This window comes from Oncorhynchus mykiss, chromosome 19 (genome assembly GCF_057628025.1).
Source record: "Oncorhynchus mykiss isolate SJ-2025 chromosome 19, ASM5762802v1, whole genome shotgun sequence".
Lineage (NCBI taxonomy): Eukaryota > Metazoa > Chordata > Actinopteri > Salmoniformes > Salmonidae > Oncorhynchus > Oncorhynchus mykiss.
The window spans coordinates 60,888,751-60,909,261 of NC_143040.1; the positions used below are offsets into that span (position 1 = coordinate 60,888,751).

General features: G+C 34.6%; 1 protein-coding gene across 5 annotated transcripts in view; it reads left to right on the top strand.

Moving 5' to 3' along the window:
* LOC110498384 (phosphatidate phosphatase LPIN1) overlaps positions 1-19,623 on the top strand; it is a 44,094-nt gene extending 24,471 nt beyond the window's left edge. For 3 of the 5 annotated variants that reach the window (XM_036955040.2, XM_090209632.1, XM_090209633.1), the window contains exons 10-21: positions 1,243-1,430; positions 1,733-1,826; positions 2,093-2,162; positions 4,870-4,962; positions 5,351-5,418; positions 15,672-15,810; positions 16,194-16,342; positions 16,461-16,547; positions 17,212-17,364; positions 17,558-17,672; positions 18,287-18,390; positions 18,556-19,623. In XM_036955040.2, coding sequence (XP_036810935.2) covers positions 1,243-1,430; positions 1,733-1,826; positions 2,093-2,162; positions 4,870-4,962; positions 5,351-5,418; positions 15,672-15,810; positions 16,194-16,342; positions 16,461-16,547; positions 17,212-17,364; positions 17,558-17,672; positions 18,287-18,390; positions 18,556-18,850 — 1,555 coding nt within the window. In that variant the 3' untranslated portion in view covers positions 18,851-19,623. The remainder of the gene's footprint in view (positions 1-1,242; positions 1,431-1,732; positions 1,827-2,092; positions 2,163-4,869; positions 4,963-5,350; positions 5,419-15,671; positions 15,811-16,193; positions 16,343-16,460; positions 16,548-17,211; positions 17,365-17,557; positions 17,673-18,286; positions 18,391-18,555) is intronic. The other 2 variants (XM_036955041.2, XM_090209634.1) reach the window with 1 other exon arrangement.
* The last annotated feature ends 888 nt before the right edge of the window (positions 19,624-20,511 follow it).

Sequence of the window (20,511 nt, forward strand, 5' to 3'; positions counted from 1 at the left end):
GTGACCAAGAACCCGATGGTCTCTCTGACAGAGTTCCAGAGTCTTCTGTGGAGATGGGTGAACCTTCCAGAAGGACAACCATCTGGGCCAGACGTAAGCCACTCCTCAGTAAAAGGCGCATGACAGTCCACTTGGAGTTTGCCAAAAGGCATCTAAAGATTCTCAGACCATGAGAAACAAGATTCTCTTGTCTGATGAAACCAAGATTGAACTTTTGGCCTGGTGGTGGAAGCATCATGCTGTGGGGATGTTTTTCAGCGGCAGGGACTGGGAGACTAGTCAGGATCAAGGGAAAGATGAATGGAGCAAAGTACAGAGAGATCCTTGATGAAAACCTGCTCCAGGGCCCTCAGGACCTCAGACTGGGGCGAAGGTTCACCTTCCAACAGGACAATGACCCTGAGCACACAGCCAAGACAACGCACGAGTGGCTTCGGGACAAGTCTCTAAATGTCCTTGAGTGGCCCAGCCAGAGCCTGGACTGGAACCCGATCGAACATCTCTGGAGAGACTGAAAATAGCTGTGCAGCGACGCTCCCCATCCAACCTGACAGAGCTTGAGAGGATCTGCAGAGAAGAATGGGAGAAACTCCCCAAATACAGGTGTGCCAAGCTTGTAGCATCGTACCCAAGAAGACTTGAGGCTGTAATTTCTTTCAAAGGTGCTTCAACAACAAAAACTGAGGAAAGGGTCTGAATACTTATGTAAATGTGATATTTAATTTTTTAAATAAATTAGCAAACATTTCTGAAAACCTTTTTTTGCTTCATCATTATGGGGTATTGTGTGTAGAATGATGATTGAAAAAACGATTTAATCCATTTTAGAATAAGGCTGTAACGTAACAAAATGTGGCAAAAGTCAAGGGGTCTAAATACTTTCCGAATGCACTGTACGCACCTATTACACACACACATCAGAGGAGGCTGGTGGGAGGAGCAATAGGAGGACAGACTCATTGTAATGGCTGGAATTTAATAAATGGAACGGTATCAAATACATCAAACATATGAACATATTTTTACTCCATTGATTCCATTCCAGCCATTCGATTGAGCTGGTCTTCCTATAGCTCCTCCCACCAGCCTCCAATGACACACATATACACGCACTCAACACTCCCACACACACACACCAGTAACAAACACACACCTGTTACGCACACACATACACACACTCACCTATTCTGTCCTACGCACAGAGTTGTCCTACACTCCTGACCCTATGACCCTGTTCCTTAGTGACGGGGGCGGTTCGGTGAGAGGTGGCTTGGAAACGGGAGTGCGGAGTGCCAACCAATCCCCTCAGTCGGTGAGCAGCAGTGGGATGGACAGCGGCGTGGACAGCTACTCTGACCAGCTGGGAGACATGCCCAACATCGCCATCTCCCTGTGTGGAGGTCTCACTGACAACAGAGAGATCACAAGAGGTAGGGGCTGCATCTCAATACTGTAGAAAATTGTAGCTTCAGCTATTTGCTGCTCAAATCCACTAATTGATGTGAGATCAGATGGAAGGGAACAACTTTCTGGAATAGAAGAGCATTAACCCTCTCCTGTCTGTGTCTCTACAGAAGAGTTACATTAACCCTCTCCTGTCTGTGTCTCTACAGAACAGTTACATTAACCCTCTCCTGTCTGTGTCTCTACAGAACAGTTATATTAACCCTCTCCTGTCTGTGTCTCTACAGAACAGTTATATTAACCCTCTCCTGTCTGTGTGTCTCAATAGAACAGTTTGAGGAGAGAGCCATCTCTTACCAGCAGTTCACTGAGAACCCCTCCATCATTGACGATCCCAACCTGGTGGTCAAGATAGGAACCAAGTATGTAAAATACCTTCTAACTCTGCATCATAGCAGTGAAGATGGCAGGGATGTGATGTTTGTTGATTAATCAGGACACACTATCTTCCATTCATATATCTGACCTATTCCATAGACAAGATCCCGATTTTATATGTTGTCGTGACCACATCCCTGACAGAAAAGTATGTCATGTACAGAACACCCTTCGTGTGCTGTCAAATATAGTACTTCTGATAAGAAATGTAGAAACTGGTTGTAGAAAATGTTGTTGTTTTCTCCTCCAGGTACTATAACTGGACCACTGCAGCCCCTCTGATGCTGGCTATGCAGGTGTATCAGAAGCCCCTGCCAATGGTAAGACCCCCACAACATTAGCAACATTCCATTAGCATAGCATCTGGGCTACATATATATATGCTGATCTCAAATATAGTGCACTGTACCTGAGTGGTTTTACCTGAGGTTTATCATATGTCACATTAATCGTATGACAATGTAAAAAAAAAAGCAGTCCAAATGTAACCCATGTACCTGCTACATCTGGGGCCCAGTTCTGTGTCTGGCCCTGTTTTGTTTTTGTTTGAATTCCTACATCCTCTGTCTCGTTTGAACTTCCTGCGCACTGAAAAGCATTCTCTTTAACCACATCGTCCTCACACTCAAGTATTTTTCCTCTTTTATGTATAGCATATCTGTCTGTCTGTCTGCCTGTTGGGTATAGCATATCTGTCTGTCTGCCTGTTGGGTATAGCATATCTGTCTGTCTGTCTGTCTGCCTGTTGGGTATAGCATATCTGTCTGTCTGCCTGTTGGGTATAGCATATCTGTCTGTCTGTCTGTCTGCCTGTTGGGTATAGCATATCTGTCTGTCTGTCTGTCTGCCTGTTGGGTATAGCATATCTGTCTGTCTGTCTGTCTGCCTGTTGGGTATAGCATATCTGTCTGTCTGCCTGTTGGGTATAGCATATCTGTCTGTCTGTCTGTCTGCCTGTTGGGTATAGCATATATGTCTGTCTGCCTGTTGGGTATAGCATATCTGTCTGTCTGCCTGTTGGGTATAGCATATCTGTCTGTCTGCCTGTTGGGTATAGCATATCTGTCTGTCTGTCTGTCTGCCTGTTGGGTATAGCATATCTGTCTGTCTGTCTGTCTGCCTGTTGGGTATAGCATATCTGTCTGTCTGCCTGTTGGGTATAGCATATCTGTCTGTCTGCCTGTTGGGTATAGCATATCTGTCTGTCTGCCTGTTGGGTATAGCATATCTGTCTGTCTGCCTGTTGGGTATAGCATATCTGTCTGTCTGTCTGTCTGTCTGTCTGTCTGTCTGTCTGCCTGTTGGGTATAGCATATCTGTCTGTCTGCCTGTTGGGTATAGCATATCTGTCTGTCTGCCTGTTGGGTATAGCATATCTGTCTGCCTGCCTGTTGGGTATAGCATATCTGTCTGTCTGCCTGTTGGGTATAGCATATCTGTCTGTCTGCCTGTCTGCCTGTTGGGTATGGCATATCTGTCTGTCTGCCTGTTGGGTATAGCATATCTGTCTGTCTGCCTGTTGGGTATAGCATATCTGTCTGTCTGCCTGCCTGTTGGGTATAGCATATCTGTCTTTCTGCCTGTTGGGTATAGCATATCTGTCTGTCTGCCTGTTGGGTATAGCATATCTGTCTGTCTGCCTGTTGGGTATAGCATATCTGTCTGTCTGTCTGCCTGTTGGGTATAGCATATCTGTCTGTCTGTCTGCCTGTTGGGTATAGCATATCTGTCTGTCTGCCTGTTGGGTATAGCATATCTGTCTGTCTGTCTGTTGGGTATAGCATATCTGTCTGTCTGTCTGCCTGTTGGGTATAGCATATCTGTCTGTCTGTCTGTTGGGTATAGCATATCTGTCTGTCTGTCTGCCTGTTGGGTATAGCATATCTGTCTGTCTGTCTGTTGGGTATAGCATATCTGTCTGTCTGTCTGCCTGTTGGGTATAGCATATCTGTCTGTCTGCCTGTTGGGTATAGCATATCTGTCTGTCTGCCTGTTGGGTATAGCATATCTGTCTGTCTGTCTGCCTGTTGGGTATAGCATATCTGTCTGTCTGTCTGCCTGTTGGGTATAGCATATCTGTCTGTCTGCCTGTTGGGTATAGCATATCTGTCTGCCTGCCTGTTGGGTATAGCATATCTGTCTGTCTGCCTGTTGGGTATAGCATATCTTTCTGTCTGCCTGCCTGTTGGGTATAGCATATCTTTCTGTCTGCCTGCCTGTTGGGTATAGCATATCTTTCTGTCTGCCTGCCTGTTGGGTATAGCATATCTGTCTGTCTGCCTGCCTGTTGGGTATAGCATATCTGTCTGTCTGCCTGCCTGTTGGGTATAGCATATCTATCTTTCTGTCTGCCTGCCTGTTGGGTATAGCATATCTATCTGTCTGTCTGCCTGCCTGTTGGGTATAGCATATCTTTCTGTCTGCCTGCCTGTTGGGTATAGCATATCTTTCTGTCTGCCTGCCTGTTGGGTATAGCATATCTTTCTGTCTGCCTGCCTGTTGGGTATAGCATATCTTTCTGTCTGCCTGCCTGTTGGGTATAGCATATCTTTCTGTCTGCCTGCCTGTTGGGTATAGCATATCTTTCTGTCTGCCTGCCTGTTGGGTATAGCATATCTTTCTGTCTGCCTGCCTGTTGGGTATAGCATATCTTTCTGTCTGCCTGCCTGTTGGGTATAGCATATCTTTCTGTCTGCCTGCCTGTTGGGTATAGCATATCTTTCTGTCTGCCTGCCTGTTGGGTATAGCATATCTTTCTGTCTGCCTGCCTGTTGGGTATAGCATATCTTTCTGTCTGCCTGCCTGTTGGGTATAGCATATCTGTCTGTACGTCTCTTTGTGTGTTTATCCTCTCTCTCTCTCTCTCTCTCCCTTTGTCGCCAGCTCGCTTCATTAGATCGCCATCATCCAGACATATGACACTAGCTGCACGTTTTTGCATTTGTTTTTTTTGTATCTCTGTGTTTTTGCATTTCAGTAGTTTTGTTGAGTTTAGTTTTGGTCAGGAACTGTGTGCGTTTGTTCCAGGCCTCAGTGGAGAACATCATGAAGGAGAAGATGCCCAAGAAAGGAGGCCGCTGGTGGTTCTCATGGCGCAGCAGGAACAGCGATTCCAAATCGGTACACACCTCTGTAACACACACCTCTGTAACACACACACCTCTGTAACACACACACCTCTAACACACACCTCTGTAACACACACACCTCTGTAACACACACCTCTGTAACACACACCCCTGTAACACACACCTCTGTAACACACACACCTCTGTAACACACACACCTCTGTAACACACACCTCTGTAACACACACCTCTGTAACACACACACCTCTGTAACACACACCTCTGTAACACACACACCTCCTGAACAAACTTCTATAACATAACTATAACTAGGAAACTCTGCAGAAGTTACAGCATTGGAGGCCTAGTGGACTGGCGTATTATATTTCTTAGAATGTCCTGGTTGTTGTATGAGTGTGTGACTGGTTGTTTTACCCCAGGACTCCGTGTCTGAGACGGGAGTTGGAGATGAGGGTGAGACCTCTCTCAGCATGGCTTCAGTCAACGGGTAACTAACTACACTTTTCTAACACCAGAAAAGCTTATCATGTGCAATAGAATTTAATTATCTTGAATACATGTTTATATACTGTAGTTTACAGATCCTCATATACGTTATACAGAAAGGGTCGGTTTCATGAACCGATTCTCCTTTGAGTTTGTTTATTTGTGCAGGACTAGGTTTAAAATTTGTCCGGGAAACCACCCCTAAAAATGTGTACTACATGTTTATATAGTGTTTATATTCTGGTTATAAAGTCATGTATACTACATGTTTATATAGTGTTTATATTCTGGTTATAAAGTCATGTATACTACATGTTTATATAGTGTTTATATTCTGGTTATAAAGTCATGTATACTACATGTTTATATAGTGTTTATATTCTGGTTATATAGTCATGTATACTACATGTTTATATAGTGTTTATATTCTGGTTATAAAGTCATGTATACTACATGTTTATATAGTGTTTATATTCTGGTTATATAGTCATGTATACTACATGTTTATATAGTGTTTATATTCTGGTTATATAGTCATGTATACTACATGTTTATATAGTGTTTATATTCTGGTTATAAAGTCATGTATACTACATGTTTATATAGTGTTTATATTCTGGTTATAAAGTCATGTATACTACATGTTTATATAGTGTTTATATTCTGGTTATAAAGTCATGTATACTACATGTTTATATAGTGTTTATATTCTGGTTATAAAGTCATGTGTACTACATGTTTATATAGTGTTTATATTCTGGTTATAAAGTCATGTATACTACATGTTTATATAGTGTTTATATTCTGGTTATAAAGTCATGTATACTACATGTTTATATAGTGTTTATATTCTGGTTATATAGTCATGTATACTACATGTTTATATAGTGTTTATATTCTGGTTATATAGTCATGTATACTACATGTTTATATAGTGTTTATATTCTGGTTTTAAAGTAATGTATACTACATGTTTATATAGTGTTTATATTCTGGTTATAAAGTCATGTATACTACATGTTTATATAGTGTTTATATTCTGGTTTTAAAGTCATGTATACTACATGTTTATATAGTGTTTATATTCTGGTTATAAAGTCATGTATACTACATGTTTATATAGTGTTTATATTCTGGTTATATAGTCATGTATACTACATGTTTATATAGTGTTTATATTCTGGTTTTAAAGTAATGTATACTACATGTTTATATAGTGTTTATATTCTGGTTATAAAGTCATGTATACTACATGTTTATATAGTGTTTATATTCTGGTTTTAAAGTCATGTATACTACATGTTTATATAGTGTTTATATTCTGGTTATAAAGTCATGTATACTACATGTTTATATAGTGTTTATATTCTGGTTATAAAGTCATGTATACTACATGTTTATATAGTGTTTATATTCTGGTTATAAAGTCATGTATACTACATGTTTATATAGTGTTTATATTCTGGTTATAAAGTCATGTATACTACATGTTTATATAGTGTTTATATTCTGGTTTTAAAGTAATGTATACTACATGTTTATATAGTGTTTATATTCTGGTTTTAAAGTCATGTATACTACATGTTTATATAGTGTTTATATTCTGGTTATATAGTCATGTATACTACATGTTTATATAGTGTTTATATTCTGGTTATAAAGTCATGTATACTACATGTTTATATAGTGTTTATATTCTGGTTATAAAGTCATGTATACTACATGTTTATATAGTGTTTATATTCTGGTTATAAAGTCATGTATACTACATGTTTATATAGTGTTTATATTCTGGTTATAAAGTAATGTGTACTACATGTTTATATAGTGTTTATATTCTGGTTATATAGTCATGTATACTACATGTTTATATAGTGTTTATATTCTGGTTATATAGTCATGTATACTACATGTTTATATAGTGTTTATATTCTGGTTTTAAAGTAATGTATACTACATGTTTATATAGTGTTTATATTCTGGTTTTAAAGTCATGTATACTACATGTTTATATAGTGTTTATATTCTGGTTATAAAGTCATGTATACTACATGTTTATATAGTGTTTATATTCTGGTTATATAGTCATGTATACTACATGTTTATATAGTGTTTATATTCTGGTTATAAAGTCATGTATACTACATGTTTATATAGTGTTTATATTCTGGTTTTAAAGTCATGTATACTACATGTTTATATAGTGTTTATATTCTGGTTATAAAGTCATGTATACTACATGTTTATATAGTGTTTATATTCTGGTTATATAGTCATGTATACTACATGTTTATATAGTGTTTATATTCTGGTTATATAGTCATGTATACTACATGTTTATATAGTGTTTATATTCTGGTTATATAGTCATGTATACTACATGTTTATATAGTGTTTATATTCTGGTTATATAGTCATGTATACTACATGTTTATATAGTGTTTATATTCTGGTTTTAAAGTCATGTATACTACATGTTTATATAGTGTTTATATTCTGGTTATAAAGTCATGTATACTACATGTTTATATAGTGTTTATATTCTGGTTATATAGTCATGTATACTACATGTTTATATAGTGTTTTTATTCTGGTTATATAGTCATGTATACTACATGTTTATATAGTGTTTATATTCTGGTTATATAGTCATGTATACTACATGTTTATATAGTGTTTATATTCTGGTTTTAAAGTCATGTATACTACATGTTTATATAGTGTTTATATTCTGGTTATAAAGTCATGTATACTACATGTTTATATAGTGTTTATATTCTGGTTATATAGTCATGTATACTACATGTTTATATAGTGTTTATATTCTGGTTATATAGTCATGTATACTACATGTTTATATAGTGTTTATATTCTGGTTTTAAAGTCATGTATACTACATGTTTATATAGTGTTTATATTCTGGTTTTAAAGTCATGTATACTACATGTTTATATAGTGTTTATATTCTGGTTTTAAAGTCATGTATACTACATGTTTATATAGTGTTTATATTCTGGTTTTAAAGTCATGTATACTACATGTTTATATAGTGTTTATATTCTGGTTTTAAAGTCATGTATACTACATGTTTATATAGTGTTTATATTCTGGTTATATAGTCATGTATACTACATGTTTATATAGTGTTTATATTCTGGTTATAAAGTCATGTATACTACATGTTTATATAGTGTTTATATTCTGGTTATAAAGTCATGTATACTACATGTTTATATAGTGTTTATATTCTGGTTATATAGTCATGTATACTACATGTTTATATAGTGTTTATATTCTGGTTATAAAGTCATGTATACTACATGTTTATATAGTGTTTATATTCTGGTTATAAAGTCATGTATACTACATGTTTATATAGTGTTTATATTCTGGTTTTAAAGTCATGTATACTACATGTTTATATAGTGTTTATATTCTGGTTTTAAAGTCATGTATACTACATGTTTATATAGTGTTTATATTCTGGTTATAAAGTCATGTATACTACATGTTTATATAGTGTTTATATTCTGGTTATATAGTCATGTATACTACATGTTTATATAGTGTTTATATTCTGGTTATATAGTCATGTATACTACATGTTTATATAGTGTTTATATTCTGGTTATATAGTCATGTATACTACATGTTTATATAGTGTTTATATTCTGGTTTTAAAGTCATGTATACTACATGTTTATATAGTGTTTATATTCTGGTTTTAAAGTCATGTATACTACATGTTTATATAGTGTTTATATTCTGGTTATAAAGTCATGTATACTACATGTTTATATAGTGTTTATATTCTGGTTATAAAGTCATGTATACTACATGTTTATATAGTGTTTATATTCTGGTTATATAGTCATGTATACTACATGTTTATATAGTGTTTATATTCTGGTTATATAGTCATGTATACTACATGTTTATATAGTGTTTATATTCTGGTTATATAGTCATGTATACTACATGTTTATATAGTGTTTATATTCTGGTTATATAGTCATGTATACTACATGTTTATATAGTGTTTATATTCTGGTTTTAAAGTCATGTATACTACATGTTTATATAGTGTTTATATTCTGGTTATAAAGTCATGTATACTACATGTTTATATAGTGTTTATATTCTGGTTATATAGTCATGTATACTACATGTTTATATAGTGTTTATATTCTGGTTATATAGTCATGTATACTACATGTTTATATAGTGTTTATATTCTGGTTATATAGTCATGTATACTACATGTTTATATAGTGTTTATATTCTGGTTTTAAAGTCATGTATACTACATGTTTATATAGTGTTTATATTCTGGTTTTAAAGTCATGTATACTACATGTTTATATAGTGTTTATATTCTGGTTATAAAGTCATGTATACTACATGTTTATATAGTGTTTATATTCTGGTTATAAAGTCATGTATACTACATGTTTATATAGTGTTTATATTCTGGTTATAAAGTCATGTATACTACATGTTTATATAGTGTTCATATTCTGGTTATAAAGTCATGTATACTACATGTTTATATAGTGTTTATATTCTGGTTTTAAAGTCATGTATACTACATGTTTATATAGTGTTTATATTCTGGTTTTAAAGTCATGTATACTACATGTTTATATAGTGTTTATATTCTGGTTATATAGTCATGTATACTACATGTTTATATAGTGTTTATATTCTGGTTATAAAGTCATGTATACTACATGTTTATATAGTGTTTATATTCTGGTTATAAAGTCATGTATACTACATGTTTATATAGTGTTTATATTCTGGTTATAAAGTCATGTATACTACATGTTTATATAGTGTTTATATTCTGGTTATAAAGTCATGTGTACTACATGTTTATATAGTGTTTATATTCTGGTTATATAGTCATGTATACTACATGTTTATATAGTGTTTATATTCTGGTTATATAGTCATGTATACTACATGTTTATATAGTGTTTATATTCTGGTTTTAAAGTAATGTATACTACATGTTTATATAGTGTTTATATTCTGGTTTTAAAGTCATGTATACTACATGTTTATATAGTGTTTATATTCTGGTTATAAAGTCATGTATACTACATGTTTATATAGTGTTTATATTCTGGTTATATAGTCATGTATACTACATGTTTATATAGTGTTTATATTCTGGTTATAAAGTCATGTATACTACATGTTTATATAGTGTTTATATTCTGGTTTTAAAGTCATGTATACTACATGTTTATATAGTGTTTATATTCTGGTTATAAAGTCATGTATACTACATGTTTATATAGTGTTTATATTCTGGTTATATAGTCATGTATACTACATGTTTATATAGTGTTTATATTCTGGTTATATAGTCATGTATACTACATGTTTATATAGTGTTTATATTCTGGTTATATAGTCATGTATACTACATGTTTATATAGTGTTTATATTCTGGTTATATAGTCATGTATACTACATGTTTATATAGTGTTTATATTCTGGTTTTAAAGTCATGTATACTACATGTTTATATAGTGTTTATATTCTGGTTATAAAGTCATGTATACTACATGTTTATATAGTGTTTATATTCTGGTTATATAGTCATGTATACTACATGTTTATATAGTGTTTATATTCTGGTTATATAGTCATGTATACTACATGTTTATATAGTGTTTATATTCTGGTTATATAGTCATGTATACTACATGTTTATATAGTGTTTATATTCTGGTTTTAAAGTCATGTATACTACATGTTTATATAGTGTTTATATTCTGGTTATAAAGTCATGTATACTACATGTTTATATAGTGTTTATATTCTGGTTATATAGTCATGTATACTACATGTTTATATAGTGTTTATATTCTGGTTATATAGTCATGTATACTACATGTTTATATAGTGTTTATATTCTGGTTTTAAAGTCATGTATACTACATGTTTATATAGTGTTTATATTCTGGTTTTAAAGTCATGTATACTACATGTTTATATAGTGTTTATATTCTGGTTTTAAAGTCATGTATACTACATGTTTATATAGTGTTTATATTCTGGTTTTAAAGTCATGTATACTACATGTTTATATAGTGTTTATATTCTGGTTTTAAAGTCATGTATACTACATGTTTATATAGTGTTTATATTCTGGTTATATAGTCATGTATACTACATGTTTATATAGTGTTTATATTCTGGTTATAAAGTCATGTATACTACATGTTTATATAGTGTTTATATTCTGGTTATAAAGTCATGTATACTACATGTTTATATAGTGTTTATATTCTGGTTATATAGTCATGTATACTACATGTTTATATAGTGTTTATATTCTGGTTATAAAGTCATGTATACTACATGTTTATATAGTGTTTATATTCTGGTTATAAAGTCATGTATACTACATGTTTATATAGTGTTTATATTCTGGTTTTAAAGTCATGTATACTACATGTTTATATAGTGTTTATATTCTGGTTTTAAAGTCATGTATACTACATGTTTATATAGTGTTTATATTCTGGTTATAAAGTCATGTATACTACATGTTTATATAGTGTTTATATTCTGGTTATATAGTCATGTATACTACATGTTTATATAGTGTTTATATTCTGGTTATATAGTCATGTATACTACATGTTTATATAGTGTTTATATTCTGGTTATATAGTCATGTATACTACATGTTTATATAGTGTTTATATTCTGGTTTTAAAGTCATGTATACTACATGTTTATATAGTGTTTATATTCTGGTTTTAAAGTCATGTATACTACATGTTTATATAGTGTTTATATTCTGGTTATAAAGTCATGTATACTACATGTTTATATAGTGTTTATATTCTGGTTATAAAGTCATGTATACTACATGTTTATATAGTGTTTATATTCTGGTTATATAGTCATGTATACTACATGTTTATATAGTGTTTATATTCTGGTTATATAGTCATGTATACTACATGTTTATATAGTGTTTATATTCTGGTTATATAGTCATGTATACTACATGTTTATATAGTGTTTATATTCTGGTTATATAGTCATGTATACTACATGTTTATATAGTGTTTATATTCTGGTTTTAAAGTCATGTATACTACATGTTTATATAGTGTTTATATTCTGGTTATAAAGTCATGTATACTACATGTTTATATAGTGTTTATATTCTGGTTATGTAGTCATGTATACTACATGTTTATATAGTGTTTATATTCTGGTTATATAGTCATGTATACTACATGTTTATATAGTGTTTATATTCTGGTTATATAGTCATGTATACTACATGTTTATATAGTGTTTATATTCTGGTTTTAAAGTCATGTATACTACATGTTTATATAGTGTTTATATTCTGGTTATAAAGTCATGTATACTACATGTTTATATAGTGTTTATATTCTGGTTATATAGTCATGTATACTACATGTTTATATAGTGTTTATATTCTGGTTATATAGTCATGTATACTACATGTTTATATAGTGTTTATATTCTGGTTTTAAAGTCATGTATACTACATGTTTATATAGTGTTTATATTCTGGTTTTAAAGTCATGTATACTACATGTTTATATAGTGTTTATATTCTGGTTTTAAAGTCATGTATACTACATGTTTATATAGTGTTTATATTCTGGTTTTAAAGTCATGTATACTACATGTTTATATAGTGTTTATATTCTGGTTTTAAAGTCATGTATACTACATGTTTATATAGTGTTTATATTCTGGTTATATAGTCATGTATACTACATGTTTATATAGTGTTTATATTCTGGTTATAAAGTCATGTATACTACATGTTTATATAGTGTTTATATTCTGGTTATAAAGTCATGTATACTACATGTTTATATAGTGTTTATATTCTGGTTATATAGTCATGTATACTACATGTTTATATAGTGTTTATATTCTGGTTATAAAGTCATGTATACTACATGTTTATATAGTGTTTATATTCTGGTTATAAAGTCATGTATACTACATGTTTATATAGTGTTTATATTCTGGTTTTAAAGTCATGTATACTACATGTTTATATAGTGTTTATATTCTGGTTTTAAAGTCATGTATACTACATGTTTATATAGTGTTTATATTCTGGTTATAAAGTCATGTATACTACATGTTTATATAGTGTTTATATTCTGGTTATATAGTCATGTATACTACATGTTTATATAGTGTTTATATTCTGGTTATATAGTCATGTATACTACATGTTTATATAGTGTTTATATTCTGGTTATATAGTCATGTATACTACATGTTTATATAGTGTTTATATTCTGGTTATATAGTCATGTATACTACATGTTTATATAGTGTTTATATTCTGGTTATAAAGTCATGTATACTACATGTTTATATAGTGTTTATATTCTGGTTATATAGTCATGTATACTACATGTTTATATAGTGTTTATATTCTGGTTATAAAGTCATGTATACTACATGTTTATATAGTGTTTATATTCTGGTTTTAAAGTCATGTATACTACATGTTTATATAGTGTTTATATTCTGGTTTTAAAGTCATGTATACTACATGTTTATATAGTGTTTATATTCTGGTTATAAAGTCATGTATACTACATGTTTATATAGTGTTTATATTCTGGTTATAAAGTCATGTATACTACATGTTTATATAGTGTTTATATTCTGGTTATAAAGTCATGTATACTACATGTTTATATAGTGTTTATATTCTGGTTTTAAAGTCATGTATACTACATGTTTATATAGTGTTTATATTCTGGTTATAAAGTCATGTATACTACATGTTTATATAGTGTTTATATTCTGGTTATAAAGTCATGTATACTACATGTTTATATAGTGTTTATATTCTGGTTATAAAGTCATGTATACTACATGTTTATATAGTGTTTATATTCTGGTTATAAAGTCATGTATACTACATGTTTATATAGTGTTTATATTCTGGTTATATAGTCATGTATACTACATGTTTATATAGTGTTTATATTCTGGTTTTAAAGTCATGTATACTACATGTTTATATAGTGTTTATATTCTGGTTATAAAGTCATGTATACTACATGTTTATATAGTGTTTATATTCTGGTTTTAAAGTCATGTATACTACATGTTTATATAGTGTTTATATTCTGGTTATAAAGTCATGTATACTACATGTTTATATAGTGTTTATATTCTGGTTATAAAGTCATGTATACTACATGTTTATATAGTGTTTATATTCTGGTTATAAAGTCATGTGTACTACATGTTTATATAGTGTTTATATTCTGGTTATATAGTCATGTGTACTACATGTTTATATAGTGTTTATATTCTGGTTATAAAGTCATGTATACTACATGTTTATATAGTGTTTATATTCTGGTTATAAAGTCATGTATACTACATGTTTATATAGTGTTTATATTCTGGTTATAAAGTCATGTATACTACATGTTTATATAGTGTTTATATTCTGGTTATAAAGTCATGTATACTACATGTTTATATAGTGTTTATATTCTGGTTATAAAGTCATGTGTACTACATGTTTATATAGTGTTTATATTCTGGTTATAAAGTCATGTATACTACATGTTTATATAGTGTTTATATTCTGGTTATAAAGTCATGTATACTACATGTTTATATAGTGTTTATATTCTGGTTATAAAGTCATGTATACTACATGTTTATATAGTGTTTATATTCTGGTTATAAAGTCATGTATACTACATGTTTATATAGTGTTTATATTCTGGTTATAAAGTCATGTATACTACATGTTTATATAGTGTTTATATTCTGGTTATAAAGTCATGTATACTACATGTTTATATAGTGTTTATATTCTGGTTATAAAGTCATGTATACTACATGTTTATATAGTGTTTATATTCTGGTTATAAAGTCATGTATACTACATGTTTATATAGTGTTTATATTCTGGTTATAAAGTCATGTATACTACATGTTTATATAGTGTTTATATTCTGGTTATAAAGTCATGTATACTACATGTTTATATAGTGTTTATATTCTGGTTATAAAGTCATGTATACTACATGTTTATATAGTGTTTATATTCTGGTTATAAAGTCATGTATACTACATGTTTATATAGTGTTTATATTCTGGTTATAAAGTCATGTATACTACATGTTTATATAGTGTTTATATTCTGGTTTTAAAGTAAAAAATGTATTTATATCTTAACTGTTGTCATGACAGAATGAAGGAGGAGTCTTCCTCCAGCGATGAGGACCACAGATTGTCCAATCAGGGCTCAGAATCCTGCAACGCCGAACCCCTTCTCACACCCGGTAGTGTGTGCTACAGGAAGACCCTCAGACTGACCCCAGAGCAGCTGGTGAGGAACAATACTTCTGACCTCTTTATCTGGCGACGTTGTGTTCAGTGTGTCTGGCTAATGTAGTCTTCAGGCCAGTCTGCAGTTGAACCACTCAGTAGCAGGGTTATAGTTAGTCTATATGGGTAATGTAGTCTTTATGTCCTCAGGCCAGTCTGCAGTTGAACCACTCAGTAGCAGGGTTAGCGTTAGAGGGTGTATGGGTAATGTAGTCTTTGTGTCCTCAGGCCAGTCTGCAGTTGAACCTCTCAGTAGCAGGGCTAGCGTTAGAGGGTGTATGGGTAATGTAGTCTTTGTGTCCTCAGGCCAGTCTGCAGTTGAACCACTCAGTAGCAGGGTTAGCGTTAGAGGGTGTATGGGTAATGTAGTCTTTGTGTCCTCAGGCCAGTCTGCAGTTGAAGGTGGGTCCTAATGAGGTGGTGTTCAGTGTGACCACTCAGTACCAGGGCACCTGCCGCTGCCAGGGCACCATCTACCTCTGGAGCTGGGACGACAAGATCATCATCTCAGACATTGACGGCACCATCACCAGGTGTGTGTGTGTGTGTGCATGAGTTTTATTGGCAATTGTGTGTGATCATGTGAAATCTCTGTTAATGGTAGTCTAATGAGGTGTGTGTGCGTGCGTGTGCTCGTGTCCTCTCTTTCAGGTCGGACACCCTGGGCCACATTCTACCCACGCTGGGTAAAGACTGGACGCATCAGGGCATTGCCCGCCTCTACCACCGAGTCAGCCAGTGAGTAACCACAGGAGTAATTCAATAACTATAGATGAGCATTACAGTAATGAAACCTAGGTCACATTTAGAATAGGGCTCAACGTAAGATCAATGAATCATATCAACTTTATTCATGGTGTTTCAATCTACAAGGTTTAGTACGTTGCACCCTCATGAAGGCAGCCCTGTCCCTGACGCTCATTAGTTAAACTACTGTCCCCTCCATCGCTCTTAGGAAACACTGAGACAGTAGAATCATTCAGTCTCATTCTCTTGCTCTACCTATCCTTCTATCTTTCAATTCAATTCAAGGGGCTTTATTGGCGTGGGAAACATGTTTACATTGCCAAAGCAAGTGAGGTAGATAAAAACAAAAAAGTGAAATAAACAATAAAAATGAACAGTAAACATTACACAAACGTTCCAAAAGAATAAAGACATTACAAATGTCATATTATGTCTATATACAGTGTTGTAACGATGTGCAAATAGTTAAAGTACACAAGGGGAAAATAAATAAATGGGTGGTGTGTGTTCTTCACTGGTTGACCTTTTCTTGTGGCAACAGGTCACAGATCTTGCTGCTGTGATGTCACACTGTGGTATTTCAACCAGTAGATATGGGAGTTTATCAAAATATGATTTGTTTCTCTCTCTCTATCCCTCTCTCTCTCTCTTTCAGGAATGGTTATAAGTTTATGTACTGCTCAGCGAGGGCCATAGGTATGGCTGATATGACGAGGGGGTATCTACACTGGGTCAACGAGAGAGGAACCATGCTGCCTATTGGACCTGTCCTACTCAGCCCCAGCAGTCTGTTCTCAGCTCTGCACAGGTGAGGAACACATACAGTCACACACCATCGTTCATCACCATCCTAAAAATAAACACAGCAGAATCAAAGAGTCAAACACAAAAGTGGACAATCATATGTAACGATGTAGAGCCGCTGATGTAATAGAACTAGCTATCCCTGTATTGTATAACGATGATTCCATCCTGTCCCGTCCTTCTTGTCCTTCCTGTAGGGAGGTGATAGAGAAGAAGCCTGAGAGGTTTAAGATCCAGTGTCTGACCGACGTGAAGCAGCTGTTCCACCCCAACACTGAGCCTTTCTACGCAGCCTTCGGCAACAGAGCCACGGTGAGAGCCCCGCTCCCTCCCTCACTGCACACATTACCTTATGGAAACATCTGCCTTCATCTGACTGGAACCATGCACAGTAATTAACCGATCTGTAACCGATCTGTAACCGATCTGTAACCGATCTGTAACCGATCTGTAATCGATCTGTAACCGATCTGTAATCGATCTGTAACCGATCTGTAACCGATCTGTAACCGATCTGTAATCGATCTGTAACCGATCTGTAACCGATCTGTAACCGATCTGTAATCGATCAGTAACCGATCTGTAACCGATCTGTAACCGATCTGTAACCGATCTGTAATCGATCTGTAATCGATCTGTAATCGATCTGTAACCGATCTGTAACCGATCTGTAACCGATCTGTAACCGATCTGTAATCGATCTGTAACCGATCTGTAATCGATCTGTAACCGATCTGTAATCGATCTGTAACCGATCTGTAACCGATCTGTAACCGATCTGTAACCGATCTGTAACCGATCTGTAACCGATCTGTAAATGTGACAGATTCAGCCAAAAGGCTATTTGCAACCTGAATATTCTGTTTGCTACTGTATGCGTGTTTTTGGATAGTATGTCGGTTGTTGTTAAAGTTGTTGTTGTTTAGGATGTGTATTCCTATAAGGAGGTGGGCGTTCCCCTAAACAGGATCTTCACAGTCAACCCCAAGGGAGAGCTGATACAGGAACACGCTAAGACCAACATCTCATCGTAAGTTAGACATCTCTCTCTTTCTCTTCATCCCTCTATCTTTCTCCCTCTGTCTTTGTCTGTCTCTGTTTCTCTCTCCCTCAGTAGCTCTCTCTTCCTCTCTCTGTCTTTGTGTCTGTCTATGAACAATGAAGTGAATTATGTTTCTGTTTGTGTCCCTACCAGGTATGGTGGCCTGTGTGAGGTGGTGGACCACGTCTTTCCCCTGTTGATTAGAGGCCACGTCTCTGACGTCTCCTGCCCTGACACCTTCAGCCAGTTCACCTACTGGAGAGAACAGCTGCCCCAGGTCCACATCCCTGACCAGGTCCACATCCCTGACCAGGTCCACAGCCCAGACCACCCACAGGTCCACAGCCCCAAGTCCACAGCCCCGACCAGCCCCAAGTCCACAGCGCCAACCAGCCCCTGGACAACAGCTGAGGAGACCCCACACCACATCAGACCACCCCAGGAGTGAGCTGTGTGCAATCACGGAAGGGAAGGGAGAGACACGCTCAAACTCATAATGATGCAGGCATGCAAATGCAAGAAGCATGTATCTGCTCTAATGCCACACACACACACAGCTATGCAGAGGCAGACCTTGCACTAGTGAAAGTGTACTTGCTACAACAACAGGCATGTTAGCACTGAGTGGTATTTATATGTAGTCATCATTTATATTTATGTTTTACTCTTCAGTGTTGTTTTCTCTGCATTACCTAGCCTACTCATACACGGCCTACTGTTCATCAGGTGAAATAGGTACAATACCTAGCCTACTCATACACGGCCTACTGTTCATCAGGTGAAATAGGTACATTACCTAGCCTACTCATACACGGCCTACTGTTCATCAGGTGAAATAGGTACAATACCTAGCCTACTCATACACGGCCTACTGTTCATCAGGTGAAATAGGTACAATACCTAGCCTACTCATACACAGCCTACTGTTCATCAGGTGAAATACAGTGCCTTGTAAAAGTATTCACCCCCCTTGGCTTTTTTCCTATTTCGTTGCATTACAACCTGTAATTTAAATTTATTTTTATTTGGATTTCATGTAATGGACATATACAAAATAGTCCAAATTGGTGAAGTGAAATGAAAAAAACTACTTGTTTAAAAAAATTCAACAACAAAAAAAAACACAGAAAAGTGTGCTATGAAGCCCCTAAATAAGATCTGGTGCAACCAATTACTTTCAGAAGTCACATAATTAGTTAAATAAAGTCCACCTGTGTGCAATCTAAGTGTCACATGATCTGTCACATGATCTCAGTATATATACACCTGTTCTGAAAGGCCCCAGAGTCTGCAACACCACTAATCAAGGGGCACCACCAAGCAAGCGGCACCATGATGACCAAGGAGCTTTCCAAACAGGTCAGGGAGGAAGTTGTGGAGAAGAAGTACAGATTAGGGTTGGGTTATAAAAAAATATCCAACATTTTGAACATCCCACTGAGCACCATTAAATTCATTATTAAAGAATGGAAAGGATATGGCACCACAACAAACCCGCCAAGAGAGGGCCGCCCACCAAAACTCACGGGCCAGGCAAGGAGGGCATTAATCAGAGAGGCAACAAAGATAACCCTGAAGGAGCTGCAAAGCTCCATAGTGGATATTGGATTATCTGTCCATAGAACCACTTTAAGCCATGCACTCCACAGAGCTGGGCTTCACGGAAGAGTGGCCAGAAAAAAAGCCATTGCTTAAAAAAAACAAAAAATACATGTCTGCTGTTCACCAAAAGGCATGTGGGAGACTCCCCAAACATATGAAAGAAGATACTCTGGTCAGATGAGACTAAAATTGAGCTCTTTGGCCATCAAGGAAAACACTATGTCTGGGGCAAACCCAACACCTCTCATCACCCCGAGAATACCATCCCCACAGTGAAGCATGGTAGTGGAAGCATCATGCTGTGTGGATGTTTTTCCATCGGCAGGGACTGAGTAACTGGTCAGAATTGAAGGAATGATGGATAGCGCATGAGGGAAACCTGTTTCATGAGGGAATTCAATTCATGAGGGAAACCTGTTTCAGTCTTCCAGAGATTTGAGATTGGTTCACCTTCCAGCAGGACAATGAGTGAATAGTTATGCACGCTCAAGTTTTCAGTTTTCTTGT